At 34.0% G+C, this 20,074-nt stretch overlaps 1 protein-coding gene across 3 annotated transcripts in view; it reads right to left on the bottom strand.

The window, feature by feature from the left end:
* Positions 1-813: 813 nt before the first annotated feature.
* The window catches only part of LOC128213407 (serine/threonine-protein kinase Sgk1-like), a 56,695-nt gene continuing 37,434 nt past the window's right edge, over positions 814-20,074 (bottom strand). For all 3 annotated transcript variants that reach the window (XM_052919062.1, XM_052919063.1, XM_052919064.1), the window contains 10 exons: positions 18,516-18,562; positions 16,536-16,593; positions 14,249-14,464; positions 13,562-13,711; positions 8,779-8,865; positions 8,160-8,255; positions 6,489-6,596; positions 4,462-4,599; positions 3,788-3,845; positions 814-3,600 (listed from right to left, as the gene is read on the bottom strand). In XM_052919062.1, the coding sequence (XP_052775022.1) occupies positions 3,485-3,600; positions 3,788-3,845; positions 4,462-4,599; positions 6,489-6,596; positions 8,160-8,255; positions 8,779-8,865; positions 13,562-13,711; positions 14,249-14,464; positions 16,536-16,593; positions 18,516-18,562 (1,074 nt within the window). In that variant the 3' untranslated portion in view covers positions 814-3,484. The remainder of the gene's footprint in view (positions 3,601-3,787; positions 3,846-4,461; positions 4,600-6,488; positions 6,597-8,159; positions 8,256-8,778; positions 8,866-13,561; positions 13,712-14,248; positions 14,465-16,535; positions 16,594-18,515; positions 18,563-20,074) is intronic.

Here is a 20,074-nt window from a genome sequence, read left to right on the forward strand (position 1 = left end):
TCTTGAACTATTAATAAATCTTTTAAGAGCTGGCAGCGATGCAGAAGTTGATTGAAGGACCAAAATTTAAAATGTTTAAAAAAATATATTTCTACTTAGTTTTGAGGTTCAATATTTACCAAGCATGATTCATATCAGTTGCAACATGAAAAACTGTAATTAAGTTACGCAATTTTTAAAAAAGAATATTTTATCAGATTTCCAATCAAACAGCATTTACCTTTTCCCGGAAATATCTTAATACAAAAAGAATATGTTTATGAGTCAAATTCATTGGAACTGCCCAATCAACAATGTCTTGGGGCTTTGTGTTGATTGCAGCTATTTTAAAAAAAGATATGCATTTCTGTAACCCAGATATAAATTTCATCCACTATTTTTCTTATTTGACCAGATATCATCAAGAACTCTCAAGACATTGTTGAATAGGTTGTCTGCCGCAATTTGACATTAAAACAAAGTAAAAATGTTGACAGACTTTTCTGAAGTAATGTGAGTGCTTTTTGATCCAAAATCTGATAAAATCTTTTTTTTAAATTTGTTTATCTCCTTACTACCCCAAAACATGTCACCAAAAATATATGTTTCACTCCCAAAAAAAATCGTTCCTCAAAACTAAATAAAACATGAACTTTTTAAACGTTTTAGTTTTTGACCTTCCCCACCCACTTTTGCATTGTGGCCGGCCCTGAATATTACTTGTAAAACGGTATTTTTTACCTACATGTATACAGTAAATGCATAAGTAGTCATTCAATGATATGTACAGTTTCCATATGATTGTTTTCTTTTAACCAGTAAACAAAAATCAAATTGTGTTAACATTTTAATATTTTTTATTTCATTTTTATTTCTTTTTTACATCTGTGGCTAGCATAAGCCTGGTTTTTATATCAATAACACATCAGTTGTCTACCTTACACCACATGTATGCACACTGAAGGGATGGACAAGGGATTATATTCAGTGCAAGATATTTTTGCTCTCTTAATATAAAAGAAATCATTACGCAGCCAAAAATTGTTTCAGATTTAAGGAGGAAACACATTGACATTATGCCAGAGTTTTTAGATAGAATAACACACACTAAACATATCAAACATTATTAAATTCAATTCCAAACTAAAGACCAGAAAGGAGTTCATGTATTTTGCACCTGCTGTCCATCTCAGGAGTACATGTAGCGCATAAGCTTCGACAATGATTTGATTGAGTACAATAATTGTATATATGAATCCATTGTTAAAAGTCATAAAAATCACATTTAACAAATGTAAAATCAACAATAAGTAATATTCTCTATGATACTGTATAACATATATACAGACGTCTTTATATACATAAGTTAAGCACATCAGAATGATGCTCACCTGAAATCATGAACACAAACTCATGAACAATCATGAAATACAATAATGAACATGGTTTAAAACACTTCAATCCCTAAATGATTCAAAATTACATGACACTAAGGTTTAACTTAAGGCCATTAATATTCCATTAATTTTATCAGAACAAATGCAGAAATATGGTACTGCAATTTCCATCCAATGTATTTTTATTTTGATATTTGAAAGACTATTTAAAGTATCACTAGCATGAAAATTTAACTCTTACATAAAAAATAAATTCACATGAAAAATGAAATAATGTCAAGTCTAAACAATGAATGAAATGGAGGTCTCGTTTGCGATGACAATGACCACATAGTAAGTATGTCATAGTATGTTTTCAATGAACTCCAGCCAAAACCTACATGAAAAACATGTACATTAATGATAATGGGTCTTTTATAAAATGCATCTTTGTGTGTTTACATAAACACATCGCAGTCTGTGCTATTTGTAACTGGTGACTGGAGTTTAAGTAATGATTGCCTTGAGATCTTAAATAACAAGACGAAATTAATTATTGCATTAATTTCAAAACAGAAGAAAGTTAAATTTTTAATATATAAGTAAACTATACAGTTACCAGAAAAGTCTTTTTTCTTATGCCTGAAGGGCACTTGTTAATGTCAGCCATATCACATTATGTTAATGCAACAGACTAGCAATTAAGCATAACCAGTTTAAAGACATACATTAATGGATATACTAGGATTTTTTTTTCTAGTTATCATAATACCGTTCTGAACTCATTAAATACAAGACATTTTAAAAGTGCAATGTTGTCATCGAAAAAACAATCGCCTGAATTTTTTTTTACCATGGGTTAATATCACTGCTTCATGCTCAAAGTGACTAAGAGACTTTTTGGATTTTTTACCAAAGTGATTTTAAATTATATAAAGGTACTTCCTGCTGATTTTGATGCAATGTCCGAGCAAAAACGATCTTAACAACTGTACAATAGTCTGAACTTAAAAGCTTGTAATCCTGGTTCAGGATTCATCCTAAACTTTAAAACCCTGTTTTCATCTAATAACTTCTTATTTTGGAGCATAAATTTTGGAGCATAAACGTATAATCCTATTTTATTATCTTTCCAGCTATAATGGCCCATGTTTCTGCAACAATTGAAAATGAAATAATAAAAATCTGTATAATTATGTAACACAGTATAGATATAAAAGTGAGAACTGTTTATATCGCATGAACAAAAATGTTTGATTAACCTTTACCACTGATATTTTTATTCGTTCAAAACATTAAGAAACATGTTTATAGTTATAAACCATAACTGGCCAGTAGGAAACAAACTGGGAACATATCAGGCATATGCTTTTGAAATTACATACAAAAGTTTCATATAAACACTGAATACTGACTTAGCATACTCCAGCATATGCTGCTGTATTTCCTTGCATAGTGTCCAAACAAAGATTTATAAACACAATGCAGGTAACATTTATAATACATCAAATAAAGTCCTGATTCCAATCACAGAGCCACAGTCTGAGTACATACAGCACAGTTATGGGGCACATGTTTTGATGTACTTGACTCAATTCCATCACTCTGAGCAACAAACATTTGAAAATCTTTCGGCCATTTGATAAACACATCTTTAACAAAATGAAACAAATAACATCACACTATCAAGATGATGTCAAAAAGCTTTTTGAATCAATGTGAAATTTGCATAGAGACATAGATTACCTCTTGGTAAATATGTTTATTTCTTTAAATACTCAGTCAGTGTAGATTTAACACTGCCACAATTTCTTTTGCAAATTTTATAAACATTAAGTCAAACTGCATATTCTATTTACAAACATACATGTGAAAAAAGTAGAAGTTTTTTTTCACTTAAAAGTATGACCAACAACATAAGTTTACTAATTCATGACCAATCAAGGTCATTATTCCTGCATGTTTACGTACACAGACTTCATGTCAACTGTTGCAGTATTCACTGGCTTCAAAATACTACAGTCTCAACAACAACATTTCCATTTTTCCCCATAATCCTCCAGTGTCCTGTTTCCCATGATGCCATAGTGTCAATATCACCCACAATTCCCTGCCGTATCCCAGCATTCTCAGCTGAAGGCATCTTCTGCAGGAGGAACATAGGAGAAGCCCTGGAACATTCCGTCTGCTTCCATCACACTGGCACTCACTAGCTTGTTCAGTCCAGGGGACTTACCCACTGAAGCTGGTGGGATAAAAAGTAAAAACAGTTCATTGACAAAAATTGATAAAAGAGAAGTTATGATTAGCACTTAGTTTTAAGTTTAAGGAAAAGTGTAAAGAAAGAATGTTACAAAAAGTTTTGCCATTTCATTCACTGTGTTCAAAAAAAATTAAGCTATGGTCAAACATACAGGTATATGTACACATACCTGGTACAGGTTCTCTCACAAACTCCGGGTCGAAATGCTTCAGATCCAACTGTCCGCTCTGAAACACAGAAAAGGAAGGTAGATAACTCTATGTGAAATAACATATAATACTTTGCAAGTTGTTTCCCTTTGATGATAAATTTGTTTCTAATTAAATTAAAGCCTTTGATAAATAAAAACCTTTTAAACCTACAAAAACAAAAGTTAATGCCTTGTTTGTTTATGTAGAATATATTAGATAAAAAGAATCAAAGATCATATGTTAATCTTTAGCAACTTGCACAGACACTTGGTCTATGTAAACTCTGGGATAAGCCAATGTAAACAGGCAACCTGAATATGAGCAGGCAGGCAAAATCAAAAGAAACCATATGCCAATATGTTTTTTGTAAATCACCAGCCAAGTTCAATTGAGAGTATTACTTCATTGAAATGCAACTAACTGATAAACACATAGTAAATGAACTTGAACTATTTGAGCACATGTAAGAATTTGTGCAATAATAAAAATAATTATAATGATAATAATAATGGTATTTCTTTTATCACCTCATACTCACAGCGGGCCATCAATGCTATCAAGAGAGAAGTCAACGTCACAAATCATGGGCATACTAAGGCTTATTTAAGCCCTATAAGAAGCCCAGCTCAGAATAAGGAATAAGAAGACTTACCACATTGGGGTTGTAGGGTGGGTCTATTTTCTTGGCATCAAGGTCGGTCCAGTTGATGTCTGCGAAGAAACTGTGCGTCTTTATCTCCTGGAAATCTCTCTTCGACCCGAGACGCTGCTCTTTCTCCTTCTGCAACAACTGTAACGGACAAGACAGGATGCTTAGTTAATGCTGACTCAGCTTTCAGCTGATTTGAATCCTGCTGTTAACTGGGTAGAAAATGGTTTGAGAGGCAAATAGGCCATGGTCTGGTCAGGTTTGCATTAAGACCTTTGGCGAGAAGCAGACACCTCCAACATAAGAACTATCATGAAACGAGTGTTATTGAGGGTTTCTCATAATAAAATAACAGCTTGACTGATTATGTACATGTCAAATAAAACTGATATGTTTTATTACTGTAAAATGTCATTCATTTATATTTTGGTGGAACTTGACTAAATTCTACTGAATAAAGCATTTGTATTGCATTTTTGTATTGGAACTTTCCAAAATTTGTCAAAATGTGCAATGTGAACTAAATGCAACAGTACTGAAAAGAGTTGTTTAATTGTTATGACAACTAATGATTTAAACAAATAAAATGCTTTAAAAATGCTTTTAAAACATGTCCGTAAGTATATATAAAACAGGATTAAATCAGAGCTATTAACATAGCTGTTTTTAATCCAATGGTATGCATGCTTTAAGGACATCTGTGTATCTTTTTAAAACAGGATTTGGTAAAAAAAGGTCAGTTTGTATTTACATGTAAGTTTAACATTCATTACCCTACAATCCTACATGACTCATTCATTAGTCTTACATTCATTACCCTACATGACTCGTTAATTAGTCTTACATTCATTACCCTACATGATAAGTTAATTAGTTCTACATTCATTACCCTACATGACTCTTTCATTAGTCCTATATTCATTACTCTACATGATTCTTTCATTATCCTACATTCATTACCCTACATGACTCTTTCATTATTCCTACTTTCATTACCCTACATGACTCTTTCATTATTCCTACATTCATTACCCTACATGACTCTTTCATTAGTCCTACATTCATTACCCTTCATGACTCTTTCATTAGTCCTATATTCATTACTCTACATGATTCTTTCATTAGTCCTACATTCATTACCCTACATGACTCTTTCATTTGTCCTACATTCATTACCCTTCATGACTCTTTCATTAGTCCTACATTCATTACCCTTCATGACTCTTCATTTGTCCTTCATTCATTACCCTACATGACTCTTTCATTAGTCCTACATTCATTACCCTTCATGACTCTTCATTTGTCCTTCATTCATTACCCTACATGACTCTTTCATTTGTCCTTCATTCATTACCCTTCATGACTCTTTCATTAGTCCTACATTCATTACCCTACATGACTCTTTCATTAGTCCTAAATTCATTACCCTTCATGACTCTTCATTTGTCCTTCATTCATTTCCCTACATGACTCTTTCATTAGTCATACATTCATTACCCTACATCACTCTACCATTAGTCCTGCATTCATTACCCTACATGACTCAATCATTAGTCCACATTCATAACCCTACATGACTCTTTCATAAGTCTTACATTCATTACCCTACATGACTCTATCATTACCCTAAATGACTCTTTCATTAGTCCTACATTCATTACCCTACATGACTCTATCATTACCCTAAATGACTCTATCATTACCCTACATGACTCTTTCATTAATCCTACATTCATTACCCTACATGAATCTATTATTAGTCCTACATTCATTACCCTACATGACTTGTTCATTAGTCTCACATTCATTACCCTACATGACTCTTTAATTAGCCCTACATTCATTACCCTACATGAACCGTTTATTAGTCCTACATTCATTACCCTATATGACTCTTCTTTGTTTCATTATCTGACATATAAAACCTTGGAAATGAATGAAATGAAAATGACAGAACATAAGTTGTTTTTTCCTTTGTGAACACACTATCATTTAACAGACTGTCAAGTAAGGTGGTTTATGTTTCTTACCCCCTCCAGCAGTGATCGTGCTGCTGCAGACACATTTGTCCTCAGTCGTAATGGCTTGTACAAAATGTTGTCATACATTTCCGCTGTGTCTCGACTGTAAAACGGAGGCTGAAAATAGAACCAGGATATGGTTTTAGCCCTTTTAAGAAACTGATTGAAAACAATTACACATGACACAAATAGACCGCCATACACTGATAGTGTTTGTTACCAGTCAATGTTCAGCTTTTCTTTGTTACTTAGTTCTTTAAAAATATTTCTCCTTCAAAAAAAGGCAAATGTCAGACATATACCCTACACTTTCATAATAGTATAATAAGTATTATAAGCATGTCTTTTCATGTTCTGGTAGTCAAAGCAAAACATACCATTTTTAGATAAAAGCAGCACATATAATATAGATTACATAGAAAAAGGGCAGAAGGGGGTGGTTTAATTCTTTGTACTATATTTGTGACACCAGGTGTTACAACGTATTCATTGTACTACAGTTGTGGTAATAGATGTTGCCATGTTTGTTGTCTATTTACAAAGTATATTTATAACATTATTTTTACAATTCATTTATTTATCACATACAATGTAGCACTACACCAATTATGTATAGTTTCCTCCTTTGTCAACTTATGAAATAAAATACATTTTAAATAGATAAAAAAAAACCTTCAGGAAATGAAAAGCATCTTAAAGGAGTATATCAATTTTGACATGATGACGTTTTTTAAAAGTCCTGTCTTCAGCAAGCTTGAATGATTTACAAACATGACTTTTAACTTATTATGGAAAACTTGTCAAATTTGCAGCTCTAAAGCTTTTCTTCCAAGAATTTTCCATCCTCATATTATTTATAACTATCATGCTGCTCACACGAGATAATTAAGTTCTTTATAAAAATGTTTTGCGTCAATTTCACAATCATGATGACGTCAATGCTAACGCAGCAGAACAAGAAAAAAGATTCAGTGTAATCAATACATAAACAAAACAACTACTAATTGTGATTATTTCTAATTAGTCTAATTCATTTTGTTACTGTAATGCTAAAAACGACGTTAAAAGTAATGAGTAGAAAATCATCAGTGTGGATGTCAAATACTTGGAAACTTCATGTGTCACTTCTCTCTATCAATTAACATTGTCTTCAGATGTTTTATGTACATTTGTTTTGAATGAAAATGCTCTCACATATCACCATTTAAATTGTGTTGTCAGAGTGCCTCCACTGGCCCCTTGATAGTCAAATAGAGTACCCAACCGTTTGTATATGAACGCGTACATGACGGCTCCCAGACACCACTTGGTCATACAGTAAACTCATGTAAGGTGGTCAGTACTCACCAGTCTGTACATCATCTCATACAGGACGGCTCCCAGACACCACATGGTCATACAGCTAATTATGGCAGCCCCTCCCCTCCTGTACACTCATGTAAGGTGGTCAGTACTCACCAGTCTGTACATCATCTTATACAGGACGGCTCCCAGACACCACTTGGTCATACAGCTACATATGGAACCCCCTCCCCTCCTGTACACTCACATAAGGTGGTTAGTACTCACCAGTCTGTACATCATCTTATACAGGACGGCTCCCAGACACCACTTGGTCATACAGCTAATAATGGGAGCCCCTCCCCTCCTGTACACTCATGTAAGGTAGTCAGTACTCACCAGTCCATACATCATCTCATACAGGACGGCTCCCAGACACCACCAGTCTACTGTCTTGTCATATGGCTGCTTCCGCAACACCTCTGGTGCCAGGTACTGAAACAGGAATGATATTTAACAGTCAACTCATGAATGCAATATATTATATAGTATTGTCTCGAGAAAGTTAAAACTGTTGTGCTTGTGGCATGCATTCATCATTAAAAAGCCACATTCATTTCTTTCAACTGAATGATGATGCAAAATATTTGATTAATATAGCAATCACAAGAAACAGAACGTCATGTCAAACTGAAATAAAAACATCCAGCAATTTAACTCTTGACACCTTTCATAGCTACATAGATAGCATCACAAACATCCAGTTAATGAAAATATACAACATACCTGGAAATTTGGCAGCTATGAACAGTTTTTCCATGACACAAATAATATTTATCAAGCCCCTTTAATGTTCTTTTTTAATTCAAGTAGGACAGTAAGATACAGCACAGAGCATTTCAAACATGCAATGATATAGTCATTATTTTGTTTTCAACATGCTTCAGTAGTTATTTTGCAAACATCTATCAAATGCACTGTAAGCTGGTGACTTCCAGTTTCTATATACTGTACATACCTCGGGTGTTCCACAGAAGGTCGTGGTCGTCCCCATACCCTCGATTCCCTCCTTGCACAGACCAAAGTCAGTCAGCACGATATGACCCTGGAAACATACAAACCGAGGAGTTAGGGAGACAGAGGTACCGAAATATGCATGATACAGCAATGGTGTATCATACTGCATCATCTGGAGATGGAACCATTGTCAGATGGGATATTCACATGAAGCAAAACATACATCTTGGCACAATAATGATAATCATTACCAATGACAAATGACAAATATTTCACCTACAAACAATTATCATGGATTATAGTTGCTAGGTGATATATTTGCCATTTGTCCAATATCTCTGCTTGAGCTTAAACCCCATCACCTCTAAAAAAAAGACCAAATCATTTTTCCCTGACAGAATTTTTGTGATATGACACGTTCGTGAACCTGATCTAGCCACTTCTGATCGAAGTTTATCCGTCTGACAATTAAAGATAACGCTTCATAATGATGCTTTTGTTTTTCTCTCTTTTCCTATTTTAGAAATAAAACGGTGTTGAACGTGTACAATATAGAATGTATTAGAATGTCCTAACTGATATACTAACACACTATGGCAGAAAGTTATGATGCTAATTTATGCAGGCGTTTATTATTTCTGCTGTGAGGTCAACTGTTACAAATAAAGCTCAGTTTACTGTCAAATATAACCTAAAACATCAGGTATATATAGTGGAATACCCATGTGCGAATCATTCTGTCATCACTCGATCCATGAATGTTAACTGAAAATAGGTCTCACATGGGTGCTTACAAATCATAAAGATTTACTTAATGCATGCAAAAAGACAAAAACGACGCAACCATTAAATTGCAAAAACATGTAAGATCTATTAAAAGGTACTCATGTTTTTGTAAAATGCACTTTTTTTTGTATGACGAAATAAAGTGTTGCAAACCATTAAGAGTGTTAAAAACTAAGATAGTGATGGCTTGTACCCTTCAAGCAATGTTAAAATACGCTCAATATTGTACACAATTTTGAATAGTGTTAGTAATATGATTCAACAGAAGGCATTAAGGTCAAGTTATCCTTGTGTGTGTGTGTGTATGAGTCTTTGTGGGCGTGAGGTTTTGTTTTCAGTTTTCTAATATTCCCTTGACTGTTCTGGCATGAGTTTGCACCCCACTTAAACTGGAATATTGTTTTATACAGTCATTTAAGTGTATTTAACTCTGCAATTTTGGAATCAAAGAGTAAAATAGAAGTAATACAGGTGTTTTAGATGCATAACCAGGAGAAAGAATTTGGTGCCAAAACATGAGTGAGTCCCTTTAAAGGACATACTTTATGTTAGATCAAGTGAAAGGACATAATATGTCTCAGTAAGCCTGCTTAATTATAGAGGCTTTATTATGAATATAAGCTTCTCATCAGTCTTAGCTTCAACTCCACATGACAATATTTACTAAAATGGGCTGTTTAAATTGTGCTTTTATAAGCAACCAAATATGACCCACAATATAAATCAGCCACTTAGTGAATTAGCTATGCTTGACCATCATTACCTACATTTAACCATTCTCCAACAGGTGAATGGCCTTGTCGTTGCTCCAAGCAAAACAAAACACCTGAGCTTGACCATTCAAAAAGGGTTAATGACCATTGTCCTTGCTTCAAGCCACACAAAACACCCATTAAACCAAAGTAAATACCCTAATATAGCCTAAAATTGCTATTTCAGCATCCAATATGCAAATTCATGCAAAAGCAAATGGTTATTTTGATAAAGTGTAATCTTCCTGTATGCTTCATTAACCAAAGTGAAAAGCTGATTGCCCTGGGTAACATTGGATTGATGGTCAACTTGATATCCAATCAATGACCGATTTTGGAGACAACACCTTCAGTTGTGCATAAGTATATAAGAGTACTGCACCTACACTGTGAGTCTTGAATTATACACAAACACTTCAGCTTCAATCACCAGGTTAGTGGGTGGAGTGACTGCTTTATACCATGTTGTCAAGGACACCGTTCCATAACTAACATGCCTGTAGGTGAATAGATGCACAATAAATAAAGCAAATTAATGCTCTAGCTTCTTGTTATTGGTTCAATAGATAAGGGACAAAAACAAAGCCAAGGCTCTTCAACTTGATACTATCTCTAGTTTGACCTCAACGACTACCACGACAGATTTGCAAGGCACAATCTGCAAATGTTCATATTTTGAATAGTTTGCCAACTTTATTTGTTAACTGAAAATCTAACAATGTTTTTTTCTAAATACTTGGAAGCAGCTTTCTTAAAGAACAAATTGCTTTCCCTTAATTATTTCGAAACTTGAAAACCAAGGCCAAATACAGTTGAATTAATTCCTTCTTCAGGTTACAGCCCCAGTTTCAAGTCAATTGGAAGTTTACAACCCATGTTTTATTTCTTCTTTCATCCACAAAGATATATAAAACCTTTCTGAAAGATGGTATATATTTGTCATTTATGACGCTATAAAATTAAAGCGTGGTAATGACCTAGTAACCTGCGTTTCAATACAGGTTCACGTACAAGTTGACAAGAAATAAAATATGTTTTTCTTAAGCATCACCAAAAAGACACTTAACACCCTAGAAGTATTGATGGCCCTTAACACCCTAGTAGTCCTGATGGCCCTTAACAACCTAGTAATCTGGGGGGCCCTTTACACCCAAGTATTCCTGATGGCCCTTAACACCCTAGTAGTCTGGGGGTGCTCTTAACACCCTAGTATTCCTAATGGCGCTTAACACTCTAGTAGTCTGGGGGGGGGGGGGGGGGGGCTCTTAACACCCTAGTATTCCTGATGGCCCTTAACACCCTAGTAGTCTTGGGGGCACTTAACACCCAAGTAGTCCTGGCGGTTGTTTCATAAAACAAGAGGGCCAAGATGGCCCTATATCGCTCACCTCAGTAAAACTTTGTGCTATAGACTTGTTAATAATTAAAGGGCAATAACAGGTGATTCTCTCATGTATGAAAATGTTACCTCTAGGGTGTTAACAAGGTATTTCCATATTTGGGCTGTGACCTAGTTTTTGACCCCGGATTACCCATATTATAACTTGAGCTAGAAATCATCGAAACAACCTTTCTGACAAATTTCCAGGATATTTGGGCTGAAAATGTTACCTCTAGAGTGTTAACAAGGTTTTTTTCCAAGGGCTCTGTGACCTAGTTTTTGACCCCATATGACCCATATTCAAACTTGTCCGAGTAATTACTGGGACAAACATCCTGACAAACTTTGTGACAATTGAGGCAAAAATGTGACCCCTAGAGTGTTAACAAACTAAGTGTGGACAAATGACAGACGACGGACGACGGACAATCATCGGTCCTAATAGGCTAAGGTGAGCTAAAAGGCTAGGATCAATTTTGTATATACGCAATATTTGCATCACTATTGCAGCTTTCAGTACTACTGTTGAAAATCTCTCCTACGTACAACCCCTCTTGATCAAACAGTTCTCTGCATTTATAAGTAACATTGCCAACAGCAGGCCTCAGTCTTGTAAAATAATGAAAAGGCAAAACAACCTACAACAGTCCCACACTAGTTGTAAGTATACAAGGCTTCAATGTCATCATAAATCTTAACAGAGATCATACATTGAGGAGAATACAGCTATTGAAAATACCGTTGTCTTGAGAATGGATGAAGTAGCAAATAACCTGATCATGGTGGTGCTGTCACTTAAATGGCACTTGGTTTTGTCTATATATGGCTGAACAATATAAATATATGAGGGATATAAATTTTGTAGAAAGGCAGCCTGGAACACTGGCATGTCAATTGTTTTAACAAGAGATTTCACAAGGCTTCCCGTGTTCCTTCTTGTTACACTCATAAAAATGTCAGACAATGGTCCAGTTCAGTTTTATGTGATGTTTGTAAACAAAGTTGCAAACACTAGCCAGACAGACATCAATTGATTGGTGCTATCCTATCAATGACAGTACAATTAAAGAGGATTACAATAAAAGAGTTTGAGGTGTTAGTCCATATTCTATTGCTGTACAATTATTATACTACTTGTAAAGAGACTAAGTTATTGTATTTCAAAGTTGCTAACTGCTTCAGATGTTATTATTTTTGTTCAGAAACTTTTTCAAAAGCTGAATGAATTAAGGAGATTTTGCATATTTCTCTTCATCTATTTATCTTTATAGTATACCGGAAACAGTGTTGAGTTACTCTCATTAACATTTCTTTTTTCTGTTTTCACATTCCGCTTGAAATGCCGACATTACCATAACTCAGGTTCACTGTCAGCTAAAATGCCGAAAATAATAAAATAGAGTGCTCAAGGATACGATCTTTCTATTTTTACATAAGAGAGATGGTTTGAGCTCAGTTCATCATAAATCTGCCATAATTTTCTTATATAAGAATCCTTTGTTGGTCAGATGTCAACGTCTTTTAAGTGTGACAAATTTGTGATTAAACTTTTCAACTAAAAGAAACTTAAATTTATTGTGGTTTTAAACCAGATTTACCTACTATTCAAAGTCTGTATTTTGTTTGAACTCAGCCACAACATAAAGTTGTAATTCTTTTGAATGAATAAAAGTTGAATTAGGCAAAAATTAGATTGCAAAAAGTAAACTGCAAATGTGCCTTTGATTATAATTCTCTCCTACCAAACATCTGCTATATGGATAACCCAATCTGTTTATGTACAGTAAGTTGCCAAAGGAGAAAAAGTGTTAACAGTTGATTGAATACATCACATGAATTAAATAATAAAACTAATGTGATCATACTGTAGAGTCTAGGAGAATGTTTTCTGGCTTGAGATCACGGTAGATGATGTTAAGGGAGTGAAGGTAGCCTATTGCACTTGCCATCTCCGCTGCATAAAACCTTGCACGCTTCTCGGAGAAGTAGCGCTCACGTTGCAAGTGGAAGAATAGCTGAAACATTAAGGGCAAAATAAGCTTTAATATCAAACATTACCAGAACATTAAAATAAATTTTAAAAGTTTCTGAGATATGACTAATGTTTGTTACATAAAGACTGACTACAGGCTATCACATTATCTGTAAAAAAAGCCAAGCTTAAAAGTACTTTCTACATGATTAGCATGTTCTTTTCCCTAAGCAGTTGTTTAAATGGCTGTCTGCAGGCCAGACAAATCAGCAAGCACTTAACTAATGGATTGTCTGATGTTACAGTTAAATACACTGAAGTAAATGTCCGGGTTTCTTTGAACTGATTGATATTCATGTTCATTAATTAAGTGGTGAGCAGACACAGGAAAGCGAAGAATGTGGTTGACCACAGTGGATCTCATGTACCGTAATGTACAATTCAGTACTGTTTTTAATACATGCCGTTCGCTATAAATGATGTAATTTTTACTTTGGAACATCAATCAACATTCTAATTATTCTGTAATTACAATGATGATTGAAATTTCTGGAAAACACTTAAAAATATTCCAACATACCTCTCCACCATTTACGTAATCTAGGACAAAGTAGAGTTTGTCCGGCGTCTGGAATGAGTAATGAAGACCGACTAGGAATGGATGTTTGATGTTTTTGAGCAGGACGTTTCTCTCGGCCATAATGTGCTTGACCTCGTTACGTTTCATAATCGCCTGTTTCTGTAACACCTTGACCGCGTACACTCCTCCCTCATTCTTGTGCCGGGCCAAGAGCACCTAAAGGCAGGGGGAAATATATGTGGTGAATTATGTGGACTCAACATAAAATTTTGCTCAATGCATCATTTATATTACTTGATTATTTCACTGACTTAACCAAAAATACCACAAAAACAACATAACTAATTAGTGTAGCATGTACAAAACTGTGTATGTCACCTTTCAGAAGAAAGGGTTGGCAATGCATATGTTACAAAGTTGATTAAATGAGAATTTTGTTCCTTACACAACTAAGATATCAAATCAGTAGAATATGATCCTGGATTCCAAGGGTTTGAAAGGGTCATGATTTTATATTGTTGGGGACAAACATTGATGACCTTCATGTACAATTACCATACATGTCCTATTAAACATGCTCTGCAAGACTTAGTGAATGTGTCATGTTGGCACTATCATTGTGACTGTCATTGTGTTCAATAGGTATTCCCTATATGCATGACATCAGCAGGTGTCAAAAAAATGTCATCGAAATTTATTGCCTTTTATGGAGTTTAAGGTTAAGGTATTCATCGTTAATGTCATAGAACTAGAAAGACCCACAAAAAGACCCCCGGCGTGCATATCAGGGCATGCACGTTTAATAGAAAATTTACGGTATGTTGACAAAAACTTAACATTTAAAATGAAATTATATCATCATTGTCTCAACTTTTATATAACATCAGTTCTTGTACATGGAAGTTTATCATTAAGGACACAAGGGGGTCCTTGACCTTGATAGAATGAGAGCACAAATATGGTTTAATCTCAGGTTAAGTAAGTAAACTGGCAATAACTGTGATATCATGGCCTAAACTTGACCCCAATACTGAAGGCCTTTTGCAAATATTATTGAAATTTTAATCCCAATGATAAAAAAATGCCGTTCTTGAATTATTCAATTGTGAGTTAGAGACTTGTATCATCGTCAAAGTTCTGATAAGCGTTTTGCTTCTATATAAATGTAAACAAATACCTGTATGTTCAAATGCAGATAAATTACTCTTGAACATTCCATGCCTTAGTTCTGTCAACAAATATATATTTAATAATTGTTTCAAGCATTTATTCTTAATTTGATAATGATTTATTCTTATCATAATGCCTAACTTGTAATACGGTTAAGCAAATGTCCTCTTTTTGCCTTTTAATGACCGATTATTGTTAAACCAGGTCTTTGACATTTGAATAAGGATTAACTTTTGTTTGTGTGTTATGCAGTATGAAAACTCTTACACATCATTTTAAGCACTTAGTTGGATGTTTGCATGATTATGCACCTAAACATGAAATCTTCAGAACAATTGAAACATAGGAATCAATACATCTCTTTATTTAAAGAATTTGATTTGAAAGCATACAAAAACTTTTGGGCAAATAATCAGAAATGCAAAATTTATTATAACACCATACAGTTTCTAAAGTGAGTGCCACCTTTCTCTATAGAAAGTACTAAAAAACGCTTACAGACCTGGGCCCCATTTTAAAAAGTTCTCCTCGACATAAACCTCACCCAGCCTAAGAGTTCTCAAGTACACCCATAAAGTTACGGCCAGAATCTATGTGATAAATATCCTTACAATCTTTTTACTGAAACACAGTTGACACCAATCTTAAGCCTTACAATCTTTATTGAAATGGAGCCCAGACAACAATATAAGGATAAGTGTTATTCAGGTATTATTCAGGAAACTGTGATGTTTATATTCACGGTTTGACACATCCCTTTCAAAAACATGAAACAAACTTGTAAGGCATAATAACATTGTCTTTTATCAATGCTTTATTTCAACAGACATCTCAGTAAATTTGCTTGACTAAAAAAATAGAAATTGGCAGAAAATGGAAATGAATGGGTGTTTTATAATAGGCATTGAAAAGGAAGTTTAACCAGCTATAAATCAAGTTTTCCTTACTATCTATGTATTGTTGCTTATCACTATCGGCCAACAGAAAGTTCCTCAGAAAGACCATTACCCACCATGCAATTTCTTTTCCATGTTGGTCGTTGTTTAGTTAAGAACTATAGCAGACATGCAGGATTCATTTTTCTTCATTGAAAACAATTTTCATAAATATCCCGTACCTTTCCAAAGCTGCCTTTCCCTATAACTTTCAGAAACTCAAAGTCACTCGGCTTGACACTGAAATATATAAGCAAAACATCTGTTTATCAAAAAGATCGTACATCATAAATTTAGCTTTGATGAGCAGTATTTAAAAGATGAAAACAATGAAGAACTTTGATCACCATGATATAATAATAAACTGACTTTCAATCATTCGTAAATGATGCAACATTGCACATAGAGAAGTACTCAAGCGACCAAATACAGAAATAATCATGAATGAATTGATTAACAAAGGTAATCCTGTATAAACAGAAACTTGATCAATACCAACTGCTGCAGCAAATGGGAGTTCTTTTTTTCTTCAATAAATAAAAGTTTGAATAAACAAAATTCCAACTCTTGCTGTCGATGTTTACCAATATAGGTATGAACCAACATAGGTATGAACCAATATAGGTATGAACCGTATCATATATTTTAACATAGAGAGCCTTATTATAGAGGGGAGTGTGACAAGATGTTACACTCAAGTAATAATATCATACGATCATGGAAGAAATCATGAATATCATTAATATCATGTATGCGGGGGTAGAAAACAGGTTTGAAAGGCCAACACACACACACATACAAGAATCTGAATGAATTTAAAGAAAAAATCTGCATATCTTTTACAATGAATCATTTTTAGCCAGTTTGAATGCATTTAGAATTATAAATCCTTGTTTTGTTACAAAGTGAATTCAAAAACAAAAATGCTGCATGTTTCCATGAAAAGAATATACCCCGGTATATATGTGGTTTGAATGCATCAATACATTTATAACCAAACTGAAATTGGGTGTGCCGGAGTTAAGATAGTTAAACATATAAATCAGATTTTACTTAGAAAATCAACCATGCAAAACCAAGAAATATTTCAGTATTTGATTCACAATTACATTAATATAAAATGAAAAACGGGAACACATGTTCTAAAATTGCTTTTCAGTACCGCACCTCACATGCTTCAGTCTCATTGTCTTACAGTGATTGTTTATTTCCGTGAAGGGTATATGGTTTAGGACACACAAAAGAAGTCCCAGTTTAGTTTATGTATAGAGAACATGAAATAGTGTTCAGCTTTTTCTTATGATTGGGACGAAAAAAACAATTTCTCAGACAAAACTGACGGAATGATTTTGAGGTTCTTCAAATTAGAAATAGCAAACATGGGATGTGAACACGCAAGATATTCAAGGTTCACATTGTTCCTAAAATAGAAATCATAATAACTTATTATGATGGAAGAATAATAAAAATGTCCTTCACCAAACGGAAGAAAGATTGATTGCTTATTTTAAAGTTAAATATAGTTTGTGCAGGTTTTTGAGAATACAAACATCTTACACAAGCAATAATGATTTATATATTGTTTTAATATTAGTTCATACATAGATTTTTTTTACTCACAGTGTAATGCATACTAGCATTTTGATAAATGAAAAAAATAGGGAAAAAAATAATGAACACATGAATTAACAGATTGATTTTCTGTTTGTTTACCAGTGCAATTTAGATATTATGAAGAAGTCAATAAAGTATTAAAAATGAACTTTGCATTTAGCATTTGTAAATTGTAATGCATGTGATTATTCCATCACCTTTCATTGAAAAGTGATTTGCAAATGGTTTTATTTATAGTACAATGTGCTGAATTCTTGGACAGGAACCAATGCTGGTGTCCACTATTGGCGGTAGACTGGAGGGAAAGGGCACAGGCCGTTCACTGAACCTCCTAATTGAAAGGCACCTTGAGAAATGGCACCTGCTGGAGATTGAACCTGTGACCTCGTTGGTGAAAATATAAAGTTCTCTACCATGGAACCATGTGACCATTAACTATTCAAGTTTTCTCTTGCAACAACATCTAAAGTGCTTGCTGGAGTCTTATAATGCAACTGTAATTGTTATGAACGATGATAAGCACCAGTATAAGTGTGACTATTTCCTACCTTTTCTTCTCGCTGGGACCAAGGTTGATGGGGTTGCTGTCTTTGCTCTGAAACACAATCACAACATGTCAACGGGTCTCTATGTTACAGTACATCAATCACTTACACATGTATACATGGTTTTTATACAAAATGTACTGCGCTACATTAAAACTGGTTGTAAAACTGCTGTAATATCATTTTGATGCCGGCCAGAACATCAGATTCCACTTTGTTAATGTTCATAATTAAAAACAATAATTACGTTTATAACATATCATATTCAATTTCACACATGTTGTGAAATTCAGCTGTATTAATCACTTATTCTCCTGAAAGCAATAATATTCAAGCTGTTTAACACAGCCCAGAAAAAGGAATATTACACTGAACATTTGAAACAGTTTTGAAACAAACAAATAACACTCAATTTTTGTGCTTTCTTAGCTTTTAAACAAAACAAAGTGAAATGTACAGAACTATTAACTCCATATATAGTTCTAAGACTATTCTGTACATGGATGAGCAGTACATGCATCATAATGTAGTCATTTTGTGAAACCGTGTCAATCTCTCTTGATGGTAACTCTCCATGCGATTCTGGCAAATATTAAGTTTGTAATAAAGTGGTCCATTATAGGAAAACTGTAACTTTAAGAAATAATGTAAATTTTGTAAAAATATTGAATTGTTTGAAAGAAATTGATTAATGAAATAAATATTCCAATACAAACGTTCCAGGAACAAGCAGGCCAAAAAGTAGGCTGAAGTATAAAACTGCTCCCTATGTCAAGAAAAAAATGGTTAGAATTCTGATCAATATTTTAAAAACTTGATCAATTTTAATAATATTCTCTGTGACAGATTACCTAGCCTGTTTTTCATCTTGAGAGCAATATTTCAAAGGTTCCTTATTATTTATTTTTTTCTGGATTTTACCCTCAACCAGACTTTTATTTACATTATTACATGTGGTTAATCATAACAATTATCAATGCCCTTAATCAATAGGTCTGGACTACTTTTTTTTAAAAATTTTTGACTTAATTTAAGAATTTGGTTATATTTTCCTTTACTTCTGGCCAATGTAAAAGCCCTGGGCGTGAACATCAGGACCAGATGTGGAAACATTGGCTGGAATCTCTCAGCAGAAATCAGATTATCCCCACTCTCTTATTCCATTCATAATAATCATTGATGGTACAAATGTTTTCTATTATGTTTGTTCACATACCCTGGCACATTGGCAATGTTATATGACAATGGTATAAGACATTGTATACACTAAAGTGTGCGTACATTGAGAACAACAAGATGGCTGCTCTGTCTGTCTTACATAATACCGTCTGATAGGTGATTTATAATACACTAGCAGAGATAGTATGGGGTTGTATTTTTATTCGGATCAAAGATTTGTAAGTGTAGTTTACATTAAAAAAGCCTGGCTTGGCTTGTGAACTAACCCCCCCCCCCCACACACACACACACTTGGTTGAGTATATACTAAATTCAATTTACATTATCTAAATTTTATATAAATTAGTTATATTATTATGAAGCAATTTTGAGTCAAATTTTCT

Source organism: Mya arenaria, chromosome 13, assembly GCF_026914265.1.
Source record: "Mya arenaria isolate MELC-2E11 chromosome 13, ASM2691426v1".
Lineage (NCBI taxonomy): Eukaryota > Metazoa > Mollusca > Bivalvia > Myida > Myidae > Mya > Mya arenaria.